Source organism: Octopus sinensis, linkage group LG1 (genome assembly GCF_006345805.1).
Source record: "Octopus sinensis linkage group LG1, ASM634580v1, whole genome shotgun sequence".
Taxonomy (NCBI): Eukaryota; Metazoa; Mollusca; class Cephalopoda; order Octopoda; family Octopodidae; genus Octopus; species Octopus sinensis.
In genome coordinates, this window is record NC_042997.1 from 74,305,266 (window position 1) to 74,332,120 (window position 26,855).

At 40.1% G+C, this 26,855-nt stretch overlaps 1 protein-coding gene across 2 annotated transcripts in view; it reads right to left on the reverse strand.

Annotated features, from left to right (window-relative positions):
* LOC115213643 (dynein beta chain, ciliary-like) overlaps positions 1 to 26,855 on the reverse strand; it is an 884,597-nt gene that overhangs the window by 95,357 nt on the left and 762,385 nt on the right. For both annotated transcript variants that reach the window (XM_036501971.1, XM_036501966.1), the window contains 5 exons: positions 21,106 to 21,366; positions 19,957 to 20,103; positions 17,365 to 18,168; positions 16,466 to 16,606; positions 1,564 to 1,818 (listed from right to left, as the gene is read on the reverse strand). In XM_036501971.1, coding sequence (XP_036357864.1) covers positions 1,564 to 1,818; positions 16,466 to 16,606; positions 17,365 to 18,168; positions 19,957 to 20,103; positions 21,106 to 21,366 — 1,608 coding nt within the window. The remainder of the gene's footprint in view (positions 1 to 1,563; positions 1,819 to 16,465; positions 16,607 to 17,364; positions 18,169 to 19,956; positions 20,104 to 21,105; positions 21,367 to 26,855) is intronic.

Here is a 26,855-nt window from a genome sequence, read left to right on the forward strand (position 1 = left end):
ATTTTTTTTGCATGATAAACATACTTTTTCTTCATCTTTTCTTTTTTTACAAGAATGTTTCAGCAACTGTTTGTGGTACTTATTGTTCTAAACTGAATTCTAAAACTTAAATCAATTATTATACTTAAATATTAAATCTTTTAAGTGAATAAACCCATTACTTTAAGTGAATGGTGATAATATTAACTTCATTTATATCACTAATATGAATTAATTTCATCTAAAATATGTCTCACCAAGGAAATGACTAGAGACTGAGACCTATGGAAGTATGCTGTGCGTGAGAAGACCCGGCAAGACTAGTGAGGCCATAACCCGTAGCCTCTACCTGGTATGTAGCCAGTCGACTTATACATACCTTTCCTTCTTGGGACACAAAACTCCACTTGTGAAGACCCGTTGAGGCAAGTGAAAATCAAATCAAAAAATCAAAAAATCAAAAAATCAAAATCAAAATCAAATCAGATATCAGAAAGCAGAACCAAAATCGAAGTCAATCAACATCAATGGAAATTGCGGCTGTGATACCAGTGCCGGTGACAAGTAAGCGAACCATCCGATTGTGGCCGTTGCCAGCGCCGCCCCGACCTGCCTCCGTGCCGGTGGCACGTAAAAGCACCATCCGTTCGTGTCCGTTGCCAGCCTCGCCTGGCCCCCGTGCTGGTGGCACGTAAAAATCACCATCCGTTCGTGGCCATTGCCAGCGCCGCCCCGACTGGCCTCCATGCCGGTGGCACGTAAAAGCACCATCCGTTCGTGTCCGTTGCCAGCCTCATCTGGCCCCCGTGCTGGTGGCACATAAAAGCACCATCCTTTCGTGGCTGTTGCCAGCCTCGACTGGCCCCCGTGCCGGTGGCACGTAAAAATCACCATCCGTTCGTGGCCATTGCCAGCGCCGCCCCGACTGGCCTCCATGCCGGTGGCACGTAAAAGCACCATCCGTTCGTGTCCATTGCCAGCCTCGCCTGGCCCCCCGTGCTGGTGGCACGTAAAAGCACCATCCGTTCGTGGCCGTTTGCCAGCACCATCTGGCGCCTGTGCGGGTGGCATATAAAAAGCACCCACTACACTCGCGGAGTGGTTGGCGTTAGGAAGGGCATCCAGCCGTAGAAACACTGCCAGATCAGACTGGGCCTGATGCAGCCTTCTGGCTTCATAGACTCTAGTTGAACCGTCCAACCCATGCTAGCATGGAAAACGGACGCTAAATGATGATGATGATGATGATTCGATACTTTATGAAAATATTTACAATTCAAACAATTTCATAAACTATCATTACAATGTTGTTGCTGTTTAACCCTAAATCAACCCTCATCTAGCAGAGCTATTATTGACCATGATTAACTTATCCTTTTTTAGAGATATCTAAGACTACATTAACCAGTTAGCTTTCTTTACTTTTGTATGAAAAGATCATTGGATAATTAGTTGTTAGGGTGTGATTTGAGGGATATTTAGCAGCTATTAGGCTGAGAAACCACATAATTGCTGCTTCATTAACTCATTGTGATAACAATATGCATTCAAAAGCTTAAAACAGTAATACTTCAGAGATTTTACCTTCAGAGTGATTTTAAATTCATTCTGTTGGCGAGTAAGGTTGGATTTCAGTTGCTCCAAGTCAGGTCGTTCTTTACTTACTACAGCAGCTAGTAACTGTTCTTCAAGACCATCACGTGTGACAGAGAAGTTAATCAGCGTTGTTTCTGCTTGTATCTCTGGTTGATAATGAGGATTTGCCAATTTTGTGTGCAGGATCAACTGGAAAGACTGATTATATGGCACTTCTTTCTCTCCAATTTTGATTGCAGTACCCTGATTGATAAAGTAAATTATTAAAACTAGTATATGTATGCTATGAAAAGCAAAAGTTAAATTCCATTATATTCTTAAGGTTATGACATTTCCTTGGGCATTTCAGACTCAGCATGAGGAGAAAGTACGGAAGTAGATGGTCACAGATAGTAACTAAATGTACTGGCTAAAAATGGATTGAGAAATGGAAAATTTAGTGAAAGGTTGTAGAGGATGTGCTCTAGTGGCAAAATTACAGATGATAAAAAGTGAACCTTGGTCGAGACTACACTTCGATTTCGCTGGTCCTTTAAACGGTTCGTACTACTTAGTAGTAGTAGATAGTTTCTCTAAAAGGCCAGAAATTTCTAAGTGTAAAAAGCCAACCTCCTCAACTACAACAAACTTTCTACATGAGCTGTTTGTGAGATTTGGCATCCCAGACATAATAGTGTCTGATAATGGAATGCAATTTGTGTCTTTTGAGTTTAAAAAGTTTTGTGAAATGTTTGCTGTGGAACATGTAACCATGATGCCATACCATCCCAGCTCTAACGGACAAGCAGAACACTTTATCAATATTTTTAAGAGGGCCCTTAGAAAGTTGAATAAGGAATTCATGGATGAGGTAGCTCTACAACAATCCTTAAGAGTATACCATGTGACATCAAATCCAAATACACCAGCAAAGCTGATGGTTGCAAGGAAAATAAAATAAGTCTTTGACAAATTGCTGCCTGGCAAGAAAAGAAAAATTGCAATGGAAAATACAGCAAGATATTTCAGAATTGGTGAAAAAGTATTTGTTAGGGCATATAAGAATGGAAAACAAAGTTGGGAAGATGATGTGATTACCAAATGCTGGGAAAAATGTTATACTTGGTGAAAGGAAGAAAAGGAGTATACAAGAGACATCAACCAACTAAAAAAAAAATTTGAAGAGAGCAAATCCAAGAGAGTAGAAGAACCAATGGAATGGTTATATGATACTTTTCAAGTATCAATGCCACTATAAAGCATAAGAAAAAGAAAATGTATGGAGTTCCTGGAAGTGGGTGACAAATGAAAAAATATTAAATGTGTAACTGTATGAAAAAAAAACTCAAAAAGGGAGGAGGGTAAAAATTAAAATAAATAAAATTACACTCCCTTAGATGTTATGGGGATAATAGTAATAATGGTACACCCCTCCCACATGACGAATGGTATGTGCTGGTCATTATAAATACTGTAAGTCAGTGTCAGTATGAGGAGAGAGTACAGAAGTAGACAATCACAGATAGTCATGGTCTTACTTCTCTAACTAACAATACTGCTATACCAGAGTGGGCGTTATAACAGTCAAACGAAAGGATAGCAAAATTGTTTTTACTATCTCTCTGCAAAGAAACACTACAAATAAAATAAAGAAAACAAAATACAGAAAATGAAAGATGACCTGGACATGTAGGGGAATAGTTTATTGTTGCTGGAAACTGAATCTGTCAGTACATGTATAATTATCCTGAAATTCCTTAGACACATTCGCAACACCTTAGAAAGCTACTACCATACTGTCATAAGAAGATTATCCTCTACCTATTCAGTCAAGAGAAATATAAAAAAATCTCCTCATGAACAGAACAACAGTAGCAGCATTAGCCTCACTTGCAACCAATAAGATAAATTATTAGATACCTGAATCTCAAGATCTATGTACATTATGCATCAGAGTAAGAGACTTAATTATACTCTAATTAAGAAATCACTGAGCATCATCTGATTTATTCAATTGAAAGAGATTCTGTCATCAAAGTAATTTATGGCTACTGCTACTCGTAATTATAAATTTGCGGTGGTAAAGTATATTAAACAATCAAGCAACGCTTTTGAAAAGTGTTGAGAATCTTTTTAACTTGGGTCTTATATCTATTGTTTGAATTTCTTTGAAATAGGAAATATATGTTCACTGGGTTTGTAAAAGAGAGCAAAGCTATAGGAAACCAAAAGATGAATGATCACAATAAGCAGTCAGTTACCCTACCCTAGTCCTTACCACTCCCAATGTAAGATTCCTCACCATCCAGGTGACAGGCACAGCCATAAGTTGCACTATGAATCTATAGCAATTGGAAGGGCATGACCCAACTGAAATAAACATTAATAACTGTGTGACGTGAGGGCTAAGAAGAACTGAAAGTTGGAGTTTGCAAATGACCACTATACTGATATGTAACTGGACAGAATAAATTTACAATCTATAAATGTCTTTGAATAACCAGTCACTTATCAATGTTACCATCTGGGGACTATGTGTGACCCAGTGATAATAAAAAGACTGAAAGGAGGTCTGCAATCAAATAACTTTACTCAACACTTTGAAACTGAATCAGTGGAGGCAAAGATGCCTCTCATTTACTTGACAATTTATGCACCACATTGCAGAAATCACAATGTAAGTGTATGTCAAAGGAAACTGTTACACTGTTGTATCATTGAATTACAAATGATGCTCATCTTTTATGCTTGGGTAGCCCTACAGCTTCTAAGAGTACAACTGTATTAGTTTTTGCTTAGATAAAGTGACAAAATTGTGGGTGTTAAGTCCCCATGGAAGGGTCTTTCTAACTTGTAAGAAGATGAAATTTTATAAATATTACTTCATTTGCGTCTAATATCTATGGTTAAAATTTCATCAACAGCAAAAATATATGAATTGTCATGGGGGTTATGGCCCTTATGCATAGAATATAATTTCCAAATTTCATAAAGATCCATTCAGTACTTTTTACCTAGTTTTGGATCATAAAAGAAATGGCTAAATTTTGGGAGTTAAGGCCACCATTAGGGTGTTATATATATATATATTATATATATATAAGGTTAATCCAAACGAGAAAACAGAAAAGACAACAACACAAAGAGGTGGAACAATTAAAGTATTATTATTAGGTGCTCAGGAAAAAGCGGAGCTCTTCGTCGGAAACATAAGAGAAAGAAAGATCCCGAGGTGGGAGGACGGAGGGAAAAAAAAACGCGACTGGTCTTCACGAGGTAAACATACTGAAAGGCCGGAAGTCGTAGACGAGAAGGGACAAGTTTTCAAAGACAGGAGAGCGGAAAAAGAAGGTAGGTAAAAACACAATGAGTGGGACGAAGAGGGTGTGTATGTGAGTATGTACGTGTGTGTGTGTGTATGTGTGTGAAGGCGACGGCTAGTGGCGAGCAGTGGCCGTAACGGTGTGTGAGATAAAAAATGTGTGTTTATTAGTGCGTGCGTCTGTGTGTAAGTGTGTGTACGTAGGGCGAAAGCAGTCGCAGGTCAGTAGTAAAAGGAGAAATAAAGGGAATGTGTGCGTATATACGTCCCATGTGTGTCCGTGTGCGTTTGTTGTATGTATGGCAAGTAAATTTGCTTAACAGAGGATATATGTAGGTGTGTGTGTGTGCTTATATGTGCGTGTATGTATACTTGTGTGCATGTTTAGGTGTGCATATGTATGTGTTTATATGTGTGTACGTATGTGTATGTGTGCGTGCGCGTGGAGGTATATGTTGGGTGTGTGTATGTGCCGGTGTGCATGTGAATTTGTGTGTGTTTGTACGTGTGTAAGTGTGTGTAAGTGTATTGTATATATATATATGCAAATGTGTGTGTGTGAGTGCATGGGAGTGAGTGTATGTATGTGTGTGCCTGTGTGTACAAAAGGTAGGGGTATTATATGTGTGTCTATATATATGCATGCAAGGAAACAAACTGCAACTGACGGAAAGATGGAAAAATGCTCCCGCGGTGGCAGGCGTAAGAGAAACCCAAGAACACGCTGGCCCCAGATACGAACCCGAGATCTAGTCAGAACCCACGGGCGTGGTGCATGCATGTATGTATGCATGCGTGAGCACACACATGCATGTATGTGCGTGCGCATGCGAGTGTGTGTGTAAGTATGTGTGTGTGTGTGTGGATGTGTGAGTGTGGATGTGTGTCCGATTGAATGTATGTAAGTATGTGTGTGTATAGGTGTATGTCCGTATGTGTATGTATGTGTGTGAGTGTGTATGTATGTATGTGTGTATGTGTGGAAGTGTGTGTATGTACATGTGTGTGCGCGTGCATGCGAGTGTGTGAGTAAGTGTGTGTGTGTGTATGCATGTGTGAGTGTGTATGTCTGTGTGTATATGTGTCCGTATGAGTGTATGTAAGTATGGGTGTGTGTATGTGTATCTGTGTATGTATGTGTGTGTGGAGGTGTGTGTGTGTATGTATGTATGTGTACGTGCGTGTGTGTGTGTGTATGCGTACATGCGTGTAGGTGTGTGCGTGTGTGTGTGTGTGTGCATGTGTGTAAGTATATATGTATGTGCGTATGTGTGTGTATGTGCGTATATGTGTGTGTGTATGCATGTGTGTGTATGTAGGTGTGTAGGCATGTGTGTATAGGTGTATGTGTGTATGTATATATGGGTGTGTGTCTGTGTATGTTTGTGTGCGTGCGTGTATGTATGTATGTATGTATGGGTGAGGGTATGTAAGTGTGTGTGTGTACGTATGTAATGTATGTATGTATGCGTGTGTGTGCATATGTATGCGTGCATGTGTGTATGTAGGTGCATATGTATGTGTGTGGGGGTGTAGGTGTGTGTATGTGTGTGTGTGCGTGTATATGTTGGTGCGTGTGTATGTGAGTGTATGGGTGTGTGTCGTGCATGTGTGTGCGGGTGCAGGCGAGTGTGTGTGTGAGTATGTGTGTGTGTGTATGTATGTGTGAGTGAGTGTGTATGTGTGTGCGTATAGGAGTATGTAAGTATGTGTGTGTGTATGTGTATGTATGTGTGTGTGTGCATGTGTGTAAGTATATGTGTGTGTGCGTAAAAGCACCGTCCGTTCGTGGCCGGTTGACAGCTCTGTCTGGCCCCGTTTCGGTGGCACGTAAAAGCACCATCCGTTCGTGTCCGTTGCCAGCATCGCCTGGCCCCGTGCCGGTGACACGTAAAAGCACCATCCGTTCGTGGCCGTTCGCCAGCTCTGTCTGGCACCTGTGCAGGTGGCACGTAAAAAACACCCACTACACTCGCGGAGTGGTTGGCGTTAGGAAGGGCATCCAGCCGTAGAAACACTGCCAGATCTGACTGGCCCTGACGAAGCCTTCCAGCTTCACAGACCCCAGTTGACCCGTCCAACCCATGCTAGCATGGAAAGTGGACGCTAAACGATGATGATGATGATGATGATATAGATATATATATATATATATATGTCATCATCATCATCATTTAGCATCCGCTTTCCATGCTAGCATGGGTTGGACGGTTCTACTGGGGTCTGTGAAGCCAGAAGGCTGCATCAGGCCCAGTCTGATCTGGCAGTGTTTCTACGGCTGGATGCCCTTCCTAATGCCAACCACTCCGTGAGTGTAGTGGGTGCTTTTTACGTGCCACCCGCACAGGTGCCAGTCGGAGCTGGCAAACGGCCACGAACAGATGGTGCTTTTAAGTGCCACCAGCACAGGGGCCAGGCGAGGCTAGCAACGGACACGAACGGATGGTGCTTTTACGTGCCACCGGCATGGGGCCCAGGCGGGGCTGGCAACGGACACGAACGGATGGTGCTTTTTATGTGCCACCGGCACGAGGCCGGTCGGAGCGGCACTGGCAACGGTCACGAACAGATGGTTCTCTTACATGCCACGAGCACTGGTAACTCAGCTGCAATTTCCATTGATCGATTTCCTCACTTGCCTCAACAGGTCTTCACATGTAGAGTTTTGTGTCCCAAGAAGGGAAGGTATGCATACGTAGGCTGGCTCCATCCCATGCAGAAGGACACAGGTTATGGTCTCACTTGTCCTGCCAGGTCTTCTCACGCACAGCATACTTCCAGAGGTCTCGGTCTCTAGTCATTTCCTCAGTGAGACCTAAAGTTCGAAGGTCGTGCTTCACCACCTCGTCCCAGGTTTACCTGGGTCTGCCTCTTCCACAGGTTCCCTCAACCGCTAGGGTGTGGCACTTTTACACACAACTATCTTCATCCATTCTCGCCACATGCCCATACCAGCGCAAACGTCTCTCTTGCACACCACAACTGATGCTTCTTAGGTCCAGCTTTTCTCTCAAGGTACTTACACTCTGTCGAGTATGAGTACTGACATTACACATCCATTGGAGCATACTGGCTTCATTTCTTGCGAGCTTACGCATATCCTCAGCAGTCACGGCCCATGTTTCACTGCCATGTTGCATGGCTGTTCGTACACACGCATCATGTAGTCTGCCTTTTACTCTGTGCGAGAGGCCTTTTGTCACCAGCAGAGGTAAGAGCTCTCTGAACTTTGTCCAAGCTATTCTTACTCTAGCAGTTACACTTTCAGCACACCCGCCCCTGCTGCTGACTTGGTCACCTAGGTAACAGAAGCTATCAACTATTTCTAGTTTTTCTCCCTGGAAAGTGACGGAAGTTGGTCTCAGAGCATTTTCAGTGTTTATTGTTCCTGAGTATCTGCCACATACAAAAACCATCTTCCTAGTTAGCCTTCCTTTGACATTGCTGCACCTCTTATGTGTCCATAGCTTACACTTGGTGCATCTTATAGAGTTTCTACCTACACCTTTTCTACAGATCGAGCAGGGCCATCTACTTGAAGGCGTTTGTGATTTGTCTACCTTCCTACTGATTACGACTTTAGTTTTAGCTAGATCGACTCTAAGGCCCTTTGATTCTAATCCTTGTTTCCACACCTGAAACTTCTCCTCCAGTTCTGAGCCTTGGTGGACCCCTACCTCTACCCAGAATTCTTCACTGTACTCGTTGCCAACCCTCACCTTACTAGCAGCGTCTCTGTACATGGCTCTCAAAGCTCTCACTAACCATTCATCTATCCCTAGTTTCCTCATTGACCACCAGATAAGGGATCGGGGGACCCTGTCAAAGACTTTCTCCATGTCAACAAAAGCCAGGTACAGGGTTTATCTTTGGCTAGGTATTTCTCCTGCAGCTGCCTTACCAGGAATATAGCATCAGTGGTACTTTTCTCTTGCACGAACCCAAACTGCATCTCATCTAAACTAACTCTCTCTCTAATTAGTTGGGCTATGACCCTCTCCATAACCTTCATCACCTGATCCAACAGCTTGATACCTCTGTAATTATTTGTATCTAGGGCGTCACCTTTACCTTTGTAGCAGTTGACTATTATGCTGCTACACCAGTCATTGGGTATGACTCCTTTGTGTATCACCTGATTAACTATACGGGTGACTAGGCTATAGCCGACATTACCAGACATTTTGAGCATCTCTGCAGTGATTCCTGATGGGCCTGGGGCTTTCCCTGTCTTCATGCTTATAATTGCCTTAACTACCAAGGAACTATCAACTCGGATAGCTGGTCCCTCTGTTGGGTCAACATTCGGCAGACTCTCTTTATCCCATTCATTTTCTTTATTCAGCAACCTTTCATAGTCGCGTCTCCAAACCTCTCTCTTTGCATCCTCATTTAGCGCAAGTGAACCATCTTCCATGCGAACACATTTCTCTCTTACCACATCGTGGCTGGTGACTTCAATGGTCACGTTGTACAACATGCTGGGGGCTTCCATGGCGTACATGGAGGCTATGGCTATGGTTCCCGCAACGAGAAGGGAACCAGGCTGCTGGAGTTCTGCGATGCAAATAATCTTATGATTTGCAACACTAACTTCAGGAAACCTACCAGCCACCTAGTCACCTACCGATCGGGCCAACATACCAGCCAAATTGACTACATCCTTGCCAGGCAAAGGGAGAGATGGCTGCTTATAAATGCCAAAACCTTCCCAGGCGAAGAATGTACCCCACAACATAGACTGGTAGTTAGTGACTTTAGGATCAGGACTAGGAGGACAACCAGAAGACGACCAACATGGAGAAGAAGGATCTGGAAGCTTAAAGATCCTGCAAATGGACAGAGATTTAGGGACATATTACTTGAAGCCTTTGACGAAGTAGAAGGGGATAGAGCATCACAGGGGGTAGAAGACAACTGGACGTTTCTAAGGGACAACCTGCTGAGAGCCACTGACCAGATCTGTGGCTGGTGCAAAGTCCCCTCTCAACCTAGAATAACGTGGTGGTGGAACAATGTTGTAGACAGGGCTATTAGAGAAAAGAGACAGGCTTGGAAGGACTTGAAAAATGGGGGTAGCAGGGAATTGTATCAGACTGCCAAAAGAGAAGCTAGGAGACAGGTTTATTTAGCCAGAGGGGAAACAGATAAGAAAAAAATTGCCAATGTTCTGCGCCGTCAGGACCAAAGACTGGAGGTGTTTCGCGTTGCAAGACAGTGTGTGAGAGAGAATCAAAAAATATTGCAAATTATTAAATATGTAAAAATCAAGTAAAAACTGGAGTAAGGAAAATCGACTCATATATATTATATATATATGTATACACATACACCCACACACAGATAAATTGATAGATACAACTGAGTGGGCAAACAAAAATATGACATTGCGTAGTGCTTTTTTATATTTTGATAAGCCTGGTACTTATTCTATCAGTTTCTTCTTGTGAAACCAGTAAGTTATGGGGATGTAAATATACAAACACCAGTTGTGAAGCAGTGATGAGGGATAAACACAGAGACACACACATAGACTTACTTATATACATACATATACATACAATTGATTTCTTTCTTTTTCTGTCTACAAAATCCACTGACAAGGCTTTGGTTGGTCTGAGGCTATAGAAGAAGACACAGGCCAAGTTACCACACAGTGGGACTGAACTGAGGACCATGTGTTTTGGAACCAAGTTTGTTACCACACAGCCACACTTGCACCTATGTATGTGTGTGTGTGTGTATGTGTGTATGGGTGTATATATGTATGCATGTATATATGTGTATATATATATGTACATATTACATGTACATCTATATAAAAATATACATCTAGACATACATGTATACATATACATGTATACATATACAGCTATACATATACATGTATACATATCCATCAATATATATACATCTCTATATATATAAACAGCAAAATGTCTACATGTGTGTCCTTAATACAAATCCACAAGTTTTCAGTTAGAGGGCTCGCACTTTTTATGGTCATTCAAAGCCATCCAAGCGTGTGCTCATCTTTACATTTCCCCAGTCACACCGCAAAGCCATTAAAAAATCAATAGAAGTGACTTTTTTGTGAATTTTCTATCCAAAACCCAATCAAAATGCCTGAAATTTGATATGCCAATTGAATGCCAGTTAGCTGTATGTGATTAGTCAGAGATTTGGACAGTACTCGCATGTATGTGCACATGCACGCAGCTGTATATGCATGCACTAGCACTATGACCTGTCGTTGCTGGGTCATAGTTCTAGTATAATATAACTAATTTCAACGGATTTTGCCCAAATTTGACGTCTATATTACTTAGTTTGGTTTGAAATAAAGAACTTGATTAGCTTAATAATTGTAACTTAATCCCGGGCAAGGGCGGGTTATACTGCTAGTGTATATATATATATATATCTACATCCATATATATACATCTATACATCTATAAATATATATACATCTATATGTATGTATATATATATATATATATATAATATATATATATATATATATATATATATACACATACATACATGTAAATTTAAATTTAAAATAATAAGGGTGAGAAATTGAATATTAATTTGATTAATATGAATTGAAAACCAGTGGTGTAGCATATAAGACCATAGTGGATCTTCTTCTAGCAAAATGGATGTCTACTGTTAATGGTTCATCCCTCTGATATAATAGCTTCACTTTAATAGTTTCAGGATTAAAGTGAAAGTATCTGACATTACAATAGAGAGACGTTTTTGTTTCACTTTTAAAATGTAATACTGAAATAGTGGAGAAGATATGATATTGCTGTGGGCTCGCCCTAGGCAAGAAGTTAAACATTTTTTTTGCCCATGACACTACATGGACCCTAAATAAGGCATGTGTAAAATTTGAATGAAATTGGTTGTGTAGTTCTCAAGTTTTAGGGATTCACACAGACAGACAGACACACAGATTATCAGTTTTATATATATAGATAGATAACAATGTTGTCATACACACATTTTTATATTCATATACACAGAATGATAACAGTGTTGCAATACACACATATTCTTATATTAACATACACACTGTGAAGTTTATATTGCTGCATATAAATTATGAACCATTTCATCCTAATATTTTCACAGATAATGTAAGTGTACTAGATTTTAATATATGAACTTCTTGTCATATCACTGAAACATTAACTGTAGAACATAACTTGTGGTGACAATCCTTATTCTTAACTCGCTCTGAGTTTCCTGCAGTTATTATTTAATTCTGGGTCATATTCAGATTTACTTGCTTGTGATATTTTGCCATTTATTATTATTATTATTATTATTATTGGAAATGGATGAATGGTTAATAAGGGCTGTACAGGCCCTTTAACGAGAGGCTGTTAGTAAGGTTAGGATTGGCAATGAGTACAGTGAAGAATTCCGGGTAGAAGTTGGCGTCCACCAAGGCTCAGCCCTCAGTCCCCTTCTATTCATCATAGTGCTCCAGGCAATAACAGAGGGATTCAAGATGGATTGCCCCTGGGAGCTCCTCTATGCTGATGACCTAGCCCTTATAGCAGAATCACAAACAGAACTAGAGGAGAAATTTTATATGCGGAAGCTAGGTTTAGAATCAAAAGGCCTTAGAGTCAATGTAGCAAAGACCAAAGTTCTAGTAAGTAGGAAGGCAAACTCACCACACACCCCTTCAGGTAGGTGACCCTGCTCGATCTGTAGAAGAGGTGTAGGTAGAAACTCCATAAGATGTACCCAGTGTAAGCTATGGACACATAAGAGGTGCAGCAACATCAAAAGAAAATTAACCGAGAAGGTAACTTTCATGTGCGGCAGATGCACAGGGGCAATAGACACCATTAATACTCAGAAAACAGATTCCATTACATTCCTGGGGGAGAAACTAGAAGTAGTTGATAGTTTCCGCTACCAAGGTAACCAAGTTAGTAGTGGGGGTGGATGCTCAGAGAGTGTTACCACTAGAATAAGAATAGCCTGGGCAAAGTTTAGAAAGCTTCTTCCCCTACTGGCGACAAAGGGTCTCTCACTCACTGTGAAAGTTAGATTGTACAACGCATGTGTGCAAACTGCTATGATTTATGGCAGTGAAACATGGGCTGTGACTGCGAAGGACATGCGTAGGCTCAAAAGAAATAAAGCTAGCATGATCCGCTGGATGTGTAATGTCAGTATCCATGCACAACAGAGTGTAAGCGCCCTGAGAGAAATGTTGGACATAAGAAGAATCGGATGCAGCATGCAGGAGAGACATTTGCATTGGTGTGGTCATGAACTATGGATGGATGAGGAGAGAAGAAGTGCCACTCCCAAACTGTTGAATGAATCCGGGGTAGAGGTAGACCCAGAAAGACATGGGATGAAGTGGTCAAGCATGACCTTCATACGTTGGGCCTCACAGAGGCTATGACGAAAGACCGAGACCTCTGGAGTTATGCTGTGACTTCGAAGACCCGACAAATGAAGTGAGTTCATGACTTGCAGGACAGCCTGCTGTGCTTGAGGAGACCTATTGTGTCAAGTTCATCAACATCAAAATAAAAATCGAATGGATATTGTAGTTGTGATACTCGTGCCAGTGGCACATAGGACCTCACAGAGGCAATGACAAAGACCGAGACCTCTGAGTGGCCCTCAGCAGGTTGTCTCGTAGAAACCTCCATCATGTAATGCTATATCCCCCTCTATTTTGTCAAAAGCTTCAGGTAATACATCTTTAAATCTCTGTCCATTAACAAAATCCTTTAGCTTCCAGACCTTTCTTTTCCCTGTTGGCCATCTTCTGGGCATCCATTTAGCCCTGATCCTGAAGTTGCTAACTACTAGTCTATGTTGTGGGATACATTCTTCACCATCTTTCCCTTTTTCTGGTGAGAATGTAGTCAATTTGGCTAGTGTGTCTACCAGATCAGTAGGTGAATAGGTAACTGGCAGGCTTCCTGAAGTTAGTATTGCAAACCATAAGATCATTTGCATCAGATAACTTCAGCAGTTTGGTTCCCTCCTCATTGTGGGAACCAAAACCATAGCCTCCATGTATACCATGGAAGCCCTTTGCATGTTGTCCAACATGTCCATTGAAGTCACCATCCACAAAAGAAGGTCCCTGTCATTTGTCAACAAGGTAGTCTGCAAGAGGGTGTCATAAAACTGGTCTTTCTGTCCATCAGCTGAGGCGCATAAGCTGAGATAATGGTTGCTAACCCATGATATAGCACTAATCTAATCTTAAATATTCTATTGCAGACTCTGACTTCGATTACATTGTCAACTGATTTCTCCACAAGAAGTATAACCACGACCCCACCCCATCAGTGTTCCCTGCCCTGAAAATCTTGTACCTATGTTCTTTGCCTGTGAGGAACCTAGCAGAACCTCCTCTCCACCTTACTTCTTGGATGCAGCACAAATCTAAACATCTCCATTCAAGCATCTCAACAATCTCACCAGACATACCTTTCAGTGTGCCCTCATTGAGTGTGCCAACCCTGAGGGTGTGGGAGGTGTGGGCCCATAAGTTAAAAAATAATTTATTTAAGATTGCCTTGAACTTTTGCATTTGCAGACATTTTTAACAGAATTTTAAAACTAGAGCCACACTGAAATCCTTGGATTTCACTATTATTATTTGTGAAGAATGACACCTAAGCTTTTTGTATACATAGTTGTCTGGCTTCCAAACTAGAATTAGGAGAAAATGAAGTTTAATAATGTTCATGGTACTAAAGCTTTCTTGGTACTCAAAAGAGCTGCATCTGATTATTTTTGAATATCTGATTAAAGGCTTCAGATCTGGATGAATATATTGTCCACCATTGCCTAGAAAGTCTCTGGAATTACATTTTATTTCTCCTGTCCTCACTTGCTCTCTACTTGTCATATGACAGCCTCCTACATTCACACTATCCTAGTACTGCAATAGAAAACAAAAACATGTTGATAGATATTAAATGTGGATAATTATGACTTGAATATCATATCCATCATGTAGTTTCAGCTGAGCTCCTAGTGATCACTGGTCAATAATTCAAAACTCCTGAATAAACTTGAAGGAGTTTTTGAATTCATCATCATCATCATCATCGTTTAACGTCCGTTTTCCGCGCTAGCACGGGTTGGGAAGCCAGGAGCTGCACCAGGCTCCAGTCTGATCTGGCAGTGTTTCTACAGCTGGATGCCCTTCCTAATGCCAACCACTCCGTGAGTGTAGTGGGTGCTTTTGTACATGCCACCAGCACAGGTGCCAGGGGAGTCTGGCATCGGCCATGATCAGTTGGTGCTTTTAACATGCCACCGGCATGGAAACCAGTCAATAGGTCTCCCCAAGCACTGCGGGATGTTCTGGAATCCAAGGTACTTTGAATGGGCGGGGGCTATGCGGGACAGGAAGCAGACCGGGTCTTTGCAGTCACAGCTTATCTCCAGAGATCTCGGTCTTTCGTCATTGCCTCTGTGAGGCCCAACGCTCTGAGGTCATGCTTGACTACCTCATCCCATGTCTTCCTGGGTCTACCTCTTCCCCTGATACCTTCAACTGTTTGGGAGCAGCACTTCTTCACACATCTCTCCTCATCCATCCACAGTACATGACCATACCATCGCAAGTGTCGCTCTTGCACACCACATCTGATGCTTCTTATGTCCAGCATTTCTCTCAGGGTGCTTACCCTCTGTTGTGCATGCACACTGACATTACACATCCAGCGGATCATGCTAGCTTCATTACTTTCAAGTCTACGGATGTCCTCTGCAGCCGCCGCCCATGTTTCACTACTGTGAAGCATGGCAGTTCACACACATGCATCATACAATCTACCTTTCACTCTGAGCGAGAGACCCTTTGTCGCCAGTAGGGGTGGGAGCTTTCTAAACTTTGCCCAGGCTATTCGTATTCTAGTGGTGACACTCTCTGAGCATCCACCTCCACTACTAACTTGGTCACCCAGGTAGCGGAAACTATCAACTACCTCTAGTTTCTCTCCCTGGAGTGTGATGGAATCTGTTTTCTGAGTATCTGTGGTGTCTGTGTATTTTGAAAGTTAATGTTGTGATCTTCCTCTCACTTTTAAATACAGTTCATTTGATTAAAATTTTATTCCAAAATTTAAATAAAACCAGGAAATATGTTTATACTGTTCATTATCAGAGCTAAAGCCTTCCTAATATTCAGTTATATTTTAATACTTCTGATTCATGCCATGTTGTGCATAAAATGTATATTGATTATGTAATGATGAGCCACCAGAGGCAGAAAGATACAAATTAAGTTATCCACCATGGTTATAGTTTAATTTTCGACTGCCGAGTGTTCTATGCTATTGACTGGGGTGCAATCACAAAACAGTCCATCCGAAACTCACCCAACTCTTTTTTAAAAGCATAGGAGAAATGTGTTTACATTCTTATATAGTTCATTACCACAGTTAGATCTTCTAGTATTTAAATTTATTTCAAGACTTTGCAGATTCCAGCTACAGAAGCAGTAGTGGGAAGGAGGAGGATAATGCCAGACATTGTATTCACTATATTTTCATAATGAGATTTACAAATTAAACAGTATACCTTTTTAATTGTATTTCTTCCAAGTAAAGGGTTTAGAATTGGGTCAATGGACTCTCCAATATTTTCAATCAAGACAGTATCTCCACTTGAAACAGCAGCTTCTATCACATCCATGTAACCTTTTTGACCAATACGAACTGTCTGAAATGAAAGGTATCAAACTTTAGAGTACTTATGATCAATGGATGAGCAGCTTTATAAATCAGTCAACTGGTAGCCCAAGCCCATCAAGCATCCATCAAATGTCACACTCCCAGATGACATATTAAATACCTTAAATCCATACTCTGAAATTCCTACTCATGTTTCCTCCTTAAACTGATACTTGCAACAATTCAGTTTAATATCTAATTCTCTTAGGTTCAAAATGAATATTCATAACAAAATTATGAAGTAAAAATATGACAATACATATGTTGAATTTATCAACTGAATTAATCACATGTAGGCATTGGTACAGATACTTAATTACTAACAATCCTGCTTACATAAATGGATAGATTGAGAGGATACAATCTATCATTTAAGTAGCAGAGAAAATGTATTTTTCAAGAAGCTTTCATTTCAGAGCAAGCTCAAATTCTTTAAGTGCCAGAAAAAGTTTGAACTACACTTCCCTTATCGTTCTTACACTTTTACACTGAGAATCACTGTAGATAAGCTATGGTGTTCCAAATCAAAGAGGTAGGAGTATAACTTTTATAGCACATTACAACCATTTTTAATGACAATACTGTAAATTATATATCTTAATCAATAGCAGTCACTCATTTTCTTTTCTAACTGTTAGAACTTTATTTTGAATTTACCACTTTACCTGACATCAGTCAATGCTGAAGTACAATATCCACAAAACATTGATAAAGTTAGCCTGAAGACACTGCAGTAGAGTAACATACCTTTAGGTTTGCAGCAAAGTTTTGTTTGATCCATTTTATTCCTTGTAACTGTGGATCTATGACAAGGGGCCATCGTTCACAAGTTGTTAGTATAGTGGCATTCTCAATAGACATTTTGTCACTTGGTAACCAGTCATTGTTCCACTTAGCAATAATTGTGTCATCTATCAGTAAAGACAGAGGTTCAAATTCACTGGATATTGGAATGATATCTTTAATATTTTCTAAAGTTGTAATCCAAATTTTTTCAAGGAGTTCAAGGCGATATGGTTTGGTGAAGCAACCAAGGTATGATACAAAAGATGATACAAGGAGTATATCACCTGGCAAAGTTTTCTCCTGCTCTTTTAGAATATTGATTGATTCTGCCCAGCGGACATTTTCAGAAGCTAATCCACCTACTAAACGGTTTGCCAGTACAATAGTATTATTGGTAGCATCAGCCTCAGCTTGGCATTTTAGTTTAGCATCAGTTGCCTTTTGGAATTTAGCTGTTAGACTGGCTAATGACAGTTCTAATTGAACAAGCTTTGCTTGAAGGAAGGCTAACTTTTCCTGAGCTGCAGCCAACTCAGCATTTGCTACATTCAAAGCAATTCTTTTGGGCTCTACATCACAGAATACTTCATAGAATTTCATGATGTTTATTACCCATGCACAAAGACCAGCTGCTGCAGAGGATTTAGCATAAATAAATTCAGGATTGAAATCTTTGTCATTAAGGTATGGCTGAATGGCTTTACGGCAATTCTCATGGATATTTTCCTTGTTATATTCTTTCAGATTAGTCAGGAAGGCATCCACCTAAATAAAAAATTAAATAGTAAATCTAAATGTATTAGTTGAACACAGTATCAGTGTTGATCTTATCAACTTCCATGTTAATAAAAAAAGATTTTTAGAAAAGAAAAATAACTTTCACAAAAGTTGCAATTAATATAAAGTGGTGAAATTTTACAAAATTTATTTTTCATAAAATAAACTTTTTTTTTCCACACAGAGCTAAATACTTTCATTTGTCAGAACTTTTCACCCCTCTTTTCAGTTCTTGTCCTCTATCTCTGGAATCTCCCTCCATTTCTTTGACATTCATCATCTCCAATGACCACCCGACCTTCACACTCTCCACATCCATCTTCCACAAATCCACTAACTCCTATTCCTACTGTAACATTTTTTCCTCACACTCCACCCACACTAAATGCTATATCCCTTATTTCAAATGCCTTCATTTCCAGCACCCTTGCAGCAGTAACCATGATTTCTAAGATGCAAGCTCAACATTAGGCTGACCTTTTCATTTGATGCGATTACTTTCCCTCCCTTATTCACCCTATTTTCTTTCATACCTATGCAGTTATTGTACCTCAGACCTTACACCCTGTGTCCGGAGTTCTATACATTGCATTTGCTTCCCTTTCACCAATGGACCTACCACCCTGCCTTTACAATGCACCATTCTCCACCTTTTCTGCCACCTTCAATCTGACCCTGAAACTTGCAGTTTCTTCTCCATTCCACTCATCTCCTTAATACATGTCCACAACCTCTGCAGCTTCCTTGATCATAGCTTCTATCCAACACCCTATTCTCTCTTGGACCCTTCCCTGCTTCCACTGTCACAGCTACCCTTTCCTTTCTTATATCACCTTTCTTACTGGACTTAACCATCACACTTTCCACATTGAAGACTCTTTCTGCTGCATTTCTTTGTGCACATTGCAATCTTTTCTACATTGGGCAAACTGGCTACCAATGGGCTGATAGATTCATGGGGCATCCAACTCAGCAACAGGTTTCCAGTTTTTAGATATTCCTTTCTGTTGACCATCTACCTAATACAACACTTAGTCTTTGGTGTAACCACGACTTCTATACCATATCTTTTATTACTTTTTTGGTGTAGCCACAACTTCCATATCTTTTATTACTTTTTTTCAGACATTGTACCTGTTATGTAACCTTGAAGCTTTTTGCCAGTGTTATCACTTTACTATTTTTATATAGTTTTTCTTTTTTTTAACACTATTTGTACAGCATTTTCATCATTGCTTCTACTTAAACACCACCTTCCTTTTACCTTGCCTTTCATTGCCTCACAGTGCCTATTCCATCCCCCTTCCCCACATCTTCATATCATATGTAATATGATTACATCAAAACACCATCATCCCATGCCTCCACTATGCCACAACACTACACTCCCATATTTTCTCACCTTCACACACTTACACATATCTCCAAGAAACCACATGCACCTATACCACCACAGACACGCACCTCCCCTATCTCTATATATGGATACCTTCCTATACATGCACACAGAACCTTGCCTCCTCCTCCTTGCCTAACTTACTCCATAAAACCACATTTTCACATGACTCCTAATCCTTTTTTTTTTATTTCTTTCCAACCAACATTTTCTTATTCTTTTACTTTTTCTGATGAAGAACTAGTATCCAAGACGTCAAGACTCTCACCCTTCTTTTTAGGTGTTAAATATTTGTTAAAACTTAACCCTTTCATATTGTCTTTTTTTGTTCATTGCCTAATAACAATAGCATGATGATTAGAGAAATATAAGATATTTACCTTACTCATCACAGTAGCCTTGGCTGCCTTCCAACTTCTATCTGCAGGTATCCTTCCATCAGGAGCTAACAGGACCATCACAGCAGAAGCAACATTTATAACTGCTGCTGGAGGTGAGCCAAAAGACTTCATTTCTGTGAGATTTTTCTGAAATTTTCAGTATGTCACAACATTTTGAAATATGCAATTTACTTTGATAATGATGTTGATGTTGGTGATGGGAATAGTGATGGAAGGTAATGATAGTTGCAATAATAATAATGGCGATGGTAGGCATTACAGCTATATCACTTCTTGCCATACTTCTTGACAAAGCATCAAAATCAAAAAAATTCAAGCATTTGCATTCCATATCTTGTTTAGGAAACAGAAGTTCGGTTATGAACTTCTGTTAGAAGAGTTCATAGGAGAACTTGTTAAGTTCAAATGCATATGAAATGTAGGATATTGCCTTTTATTTGAGAATGAGGAAGAACAAGTGATGTTGTTGCTTGGATTGTAGAGAAGTAACTGAAGGAAGAATTGAAGTTAAAGTTATGTAGGGAGGGGGAAAGAAACAGGTGGTGTAAGTTGGCTAGACTTTTGAGTGGAAGGTGAATTGAGTGGGAGGTGGTAGGATAGGGAAGGTAAAAAGAGCCTATGCCTCATACAATAGCAGAAGAAAAGGAAAAGAGTTCAAATAAAGAGGGAGAATGGTAAACTGAGGACACAAGAAACAAGCAACTGTGCCTTGAAAAGCTATTTAAAAATAAAGAACCCCATAGTATATTTTTCACTTTGAATAATGAAATATTTAGCCAGTAATGGTAAAATTAACTGAATGCAAACACACATCCACATATACACATATGTACGCTGTCATTTACAGACATACATGCATACAATTAAACGCAAACTTTTTTCCACTGTCACTTTCAGTATTAGCACCTATTCCTTTTTTTTTTGCTTTCTTTTAAATTATTTACTACAATTTTATTATGATGTTCAATCAACATAAATGAATATTTAATCTTGCAGGTGAATGTCCAATCATATTCAAATGAAAAATGCATAGAAGCATTAATGCATATTTGAATATACATCAATGCTTCTATGCATTTTTTCACACACATATATGCATGTATACATACAAAAGTAATTGGGACTTACTTTATTGAGAGTGTCAAGAGCCTCCATTGCAGCTTGAAGAGCTGGTTCAGCTTTAGCAAGATCTTCAGAACAATCTTTAGCTTTTTGTGATACTTCTTCATTAATTATTTGTACTTTTATAGCTTCTTCATCAGCAATAGCTTTTTCTTGGGCAACTTTCTCAGTCTCTGCACCAACGATTGCTATCAGTTTATTTGCATCTTCATTTTTCTCAGCAAGTTCAATTTCTTGCTCAGCTAATTTGGCCTTTAAATCATCAACCTTAAAACAAAACACATAAGACTCCAAATATTCAAAAATTAAACAAAAGAAATTGTTATTGTTCAATCCCAGGTCAGCAATGATGAAGGAAGGATGCCAAAACTGTGACCATTCTGTCCTCTCTTCAGAACTACATCCCCCAACATGTCCTTTAATTTTTAAGACAATATATTATGATTTGAAAGGTAGTTGGCTGTTAATTCTTGTAGGTCAAGCAGCAATGGAGAGCTTAGAAGTTAGAAGAAGGTGGTTGCATGAAATAAGGTATTGTGAAGTCAGTATGCAACTTGTTTTAAGAACAGAGAACATAGAATTATCAGTAAAAGAGACAGAAGGAGTCAGTTCAACTGTTGTTAAGAGATAAAAGTTTGTAAACCAAACAAATTGCATATTGTTCTGATGTAGGTGTATGCCGTGTATGTACATGGTGGCTGCAGCTTCCCAATTGTGTAAGATGTACTCTTTGAATAAGACAAAGTTATTCAATTACCCCTTATAAGATAGATATGAGATTTGTTTATTGTTGGTGACGGGGAAGCCATTCTTACAGGTCAGAGACTGTCAAAGTTATATATGAACCCATTGTACTTCATATAGCAATGGAAGAATGTTAGGTGGTTTAACCTGCTTAAGAATATGTGCTTTTAATTTTTACTTTACAGTACACAGGTTGTTAAGATATAAAAGTAAAGTTTGGAAAGATAACTGAATTATGAGTGAGATACACTAGAAGGAGAGAAAAAGAGAATGACATGACAAGATGCTTCTGTTCTTGAAGAAAAACTTATCTTTTGGTGATGTTTTTATGTGCCAGAGACTATTGGTATGCAATGTCAAACAAAATACTATTTATTGCATCGCAAATGAATATCAAGAAAACTCTCTCTCTCTCTCTCTCTCTCTCATTCTTTCTCTCTCTTCTTTGAATTCTTCTGGTGAGGAAGGGGCTAGTTTCTAACAAAGATATAAGCCCGAACATTGGAATATAGATAACATCTTGAACTTGAGAAAAATTTTGCATATTTTTACAGTCCCATTAACATTGTATTTATGACTAGCAGAGGTACCCAGCATTGCTCGGAGTGTGAACACTTTGTCATTATAAGAACATTTATTTTATAGTCTAACAGCCAGCGCTGCCGAAGCTTTTTTGAAAAACGTAAGTAATTCCATGACAAAATCTATCGAAAATCACAAAAACCTTCAACATATTTCTGAAATATGTCATAACCACAGAAATGAGAAAAATACAGATTTTTCTTAGAAAAATTGAAATATATGGGTGTGTAATGAATTGAAATTTATGAAAATACATATGAGAAAGGAATAATATTGAAATTTAAAACCTCTGAAATGTGCAATACACTCAATGTTTTAGTAAGAACATGCAAAATTGTAGAAACTTACCAACTTTTGCAGTGCTGCTAACAATTCCTCCAGGTGAAGTCCCACTACGGAGAGTGTTTGCCCCTGCAATTTGTTGCTGGACATCACAAAACTTACCTGAACGGGTAATTGCAACTGCCTGAAAGTAAAGGGTATTTCCGCCCCTTATGGAATAAAGCAAATCCTTGTTATGAAGAGGTCATCTCCATTTCAACTTCTCATAACATGCATGTTTGCAATATCACTGCAAATAATGCCCTGAGACTTTTGGGGGACTTTGATGCAGCAGCCTCTTCCAGCACTGCATGACACCATACCCCATCTTGTAGTAAACCATATCTCGCTATCAATGCTTTTCAGCTCATGTAAATATGTTGATACTCTGACCTTGTGCAGTGAAAGACCGAGGTAGAAACACTCCTGTTGACTGCAGTGGACTGTGTAAACTCTCCCAAGGCTTGGGCTTTGATGCAGCAGCTTCTGCCAGTATAGCATGCCACTGTGCTCCATCTCGTAGTAACCCATGCATAAAACAGGTCTTTCACCATGTTCCACATATCTATTCATCAAAGCTTTTCAGATCCTGTTCACTGGGATGGACTATGTAAACTCTCTCTAGGCAATTGCCAGGATGTCCATCAACATCTTGACCAGCCTTTCTTTGTAGCCACTACTTTTTGACATTTGAAAGATGTGTGGAGGTAGATACATAGAAAGACTGCAGAACCTCTGTGTAAACAATATTTTTTGTTTTCCCGTGTGAAGCGAATGTGAATAGATTGTTTTTGGTCTTCACTCTGGAGTAGCCAACATATAATTGCCCATGTGAGAAACATGACTCCTCCAGGTGAAGTTCTGCCACAGAGGGTGTTTTTGGAGCAAGTATTGCCTTTTCACACAGCCAAGTGAGATTTTTGTAATTTTCATGCAGATTGGGAAACATAACAGATTTGAGATCATCAATGGTACTAATGATGGTGCAAACTGAGCTGAGTGAAATTATTCCACACGTATCCAGAGGTATCTTGCCGTTGCCAAGGCACAAAATGTCTTCAGCAAATTTTGCCAACAGTCGGTCACCATGCATATGAGCTCTCATGTTGGTGTTAAGATGCAATGTTGTGACATGGTGCCATAGTGGAGAGGACTTAAGACATGCTTGGACTTCATCTGCCCTGGTTCCTTTGGGAATTACGGGAAGAGCCTGCCTGAAATCCCCAGACAATAAAAAAGTGACACCCTCCATGGGACCCTGACAGTCCCTGATGTCTTTTAGTGTTCGATCTAAAGACTTCCTTTGTGTGCCATGATGCATTCATCTCACACAATGACCTGACACCTTCTCAGAACTTTTGCATTTTCTGAGCTCTTACTGATTTGGCAAGTAGGTGTGTCAGAACTTGTCATATTGAAAGGAAGCTTAAATGTAGAGAATGATGTCCTGCCACCAGGCAGTAAAGTTGCAGCAACCCCAGAGGATTCCACAGCTAACATGATGCCCTTGTACTGTCTAACTTTGGTTAGAAGAAGCTTTATCACATGTTTTTCCTGTTCCCCTTGGAGCATCCAGGAAAAATATGTCTCCTCTCTGGGGGAGCATGCAGCCAACATATCTGGTGAGAGCCTCAGCATTGTAGGATGTTTCTTGTAGAATGTATGTGGGAAGAGAATTTGATGCTTCCCTTAATGTTTGTAGCAAGATGTATGTGGGAAGAACATTTCCACCCATTGAAACGAACTTGTCGTCTATGTCAATCAACTGAAGATTGTAAATTTCATCACTGCATGACAGGACCCAGGATGCATTTGTGCTTGATGTTTCCAATCTCTGGAGAGTTCATTCCTGTACTTCAACCACAAAGATCTGGGATCACATAACTCACATGTTTGCAATATCACTGCGAACGATGCCCTGAGACTTTTGGAGGACTTTGATGCAGTGGCTTCTGACAGTGTTGCATCTCACTGTGCCCCGTCTTCTAGCAACTCATGCTTGAAGCAGGCCTCCCAGTATGTTCCATATACATTGCCATCAAATGTTTACAGGTCATGGAAACATGTGGGTCCTCTGACTTCATGCAGTAGAAGATGGAGGTAGAAACACTCCTGTTGACTGGGATGGACTGTGTAAACTCTGCCAAAGCAATTGTCAAATTTTATCCCAGGATGTCCATCAACATCTTGATCAACCTCTCTTCATGCCCACTTCTTTTTGTTCCATGTGTAGTAGGATGGCACCTGTGGATAAAGCAATGTTTGAGCAAAATCATTGACTTGGCAAAGTTTAAAAACACTGTCAGATTGGTTTCATTTGGTTTCTGTGCCTTGGTAAAATACACTCTTTAGCCATTTTCAAGGTGCACTGCCAAGTTTTCAATGACTTTGCTGCAATGGAAACCTGAAAATTTGCCAGAAGGCCTCATTGCTACTGAGGTATTGACCCACTTGGTATTGAGCTACCTCATCTCTGCTGTTTTCTTTATGAAAACCAAACATTGGAACCTGTGTTCACATACTTACACACGTATTTGATGGATTTAACAGAGCTGCAAAATTAAACATTGGTGTGGATGTTGAATGTACTGAGTAGGAGTGGACAGTATGGGACTATCCATCTGTTATCAACTTCATGCTGTCCAACCATAGCAGGTTTTCTTCACCTGTATGATGGATACCCATCAGGACCAGTCTGGGTTTCCAGAAGAAAATACCTGGGAAAGTTTTTGGTGCACACATTGTCTTTTAAATAGGGTGAGTATAAACTGAAGCCATGTCCACATGGGCCATACACCATGTTTGACTTCACTGTGGATGGATCTGGTAGCTTGGCAGAGGTAATTGTCATTGAATTAGATCTTGATCGATAACCAAATCAGGATATGAGCATGAGGTAGGCCACTTTTTTGCCATTCCACAGTGTACATGTCCAAATACCTGACCTTTTATGATGAGGTCCATCAGTTGAATCAACTCTAACTGAAAGATTCTAGCCATGAGGTCTTGCCTATGCTTGGGTTTTTGACCTGTGAAGAGTTCACTACTGATCTCTTGTCACTTAGAATTGCATGTGAAGGTGATCAGGCCTACTATATTGTCACACATATGTCATTGAATCCTGGGTCCTCTCATGCATATAGCAGGGACCTCCTGTAAATGTAAATGGAAGGATGCAAACTTGTCCAATGCTTCTGGGAGCTGCATCATTGTAGAAACCATCTTGAAGTTGGATGTAGCTGTCACAATGCAGCTTTTTCTGATTTAATCTGATGAATATCAATCTCTCAGACTCCATTTTTGCACTCATATCAACTGCAAATTGGTGGTAGAGTGCATGGGACTGTTGTAGGTGGTTGAAGCAGTTCTCACATGTCATAAAGCAGTACATGCAGAAGTCCATACATGAAACTGTTTTGTTGCTTTGATCTCCAGCATTGTTGGTGCTATACTTTGGAATGCCAAAATGGTAACCATTCTCACCATTTACAAAAAGAAGGGGATACTGAAGTGCATCGTAGGATCTATGTGTTTCACTGATCCTTTGTTGCATGTTGTCTCAACACTTGTACTGGTCACCATGGAGGACAACAGCAATCTCATTGCATGCTGATGCATTATAGTAGCCTGCGTGCTTCCCAGCTGGTCTTTGGTCAGCATTTAGTACAATGATGAAATTTGGCATAGTTTCTGTTTCCAAAGCGTACCTGAAGCTTTGGACAAAGCTGTTTCTGGAATACATCATATCCTGAAGTTGCAGAATGAGCTCCATGTCAGTACCATGTGAAATGGAGTTGCACCTGCCTGCTTTCTCATACCAGTTCCCAACAAAGTACAGCTGAAGAAATCGAGGCTCTTCATTTTCAAGAGGCTGGAGTGATCCAATCCTACAATACACCTGTCCCTGTACTTTGAAAGTGGGTAGAAATCCAACATCTCTGAAAATATTAGCACCAAAAGAGGTCATTTGAAATGTGCAATCATACTTTCAAATGTTATCCAGGAAGTGCTTTGACTCTGCTGTTGTACCTGTAAGTAGAAGCTTTAACAGCTGTGTCCTGGCCATCTCTGGGTGTTTCAGAATGGGCAACTAAATGACATACCACCAA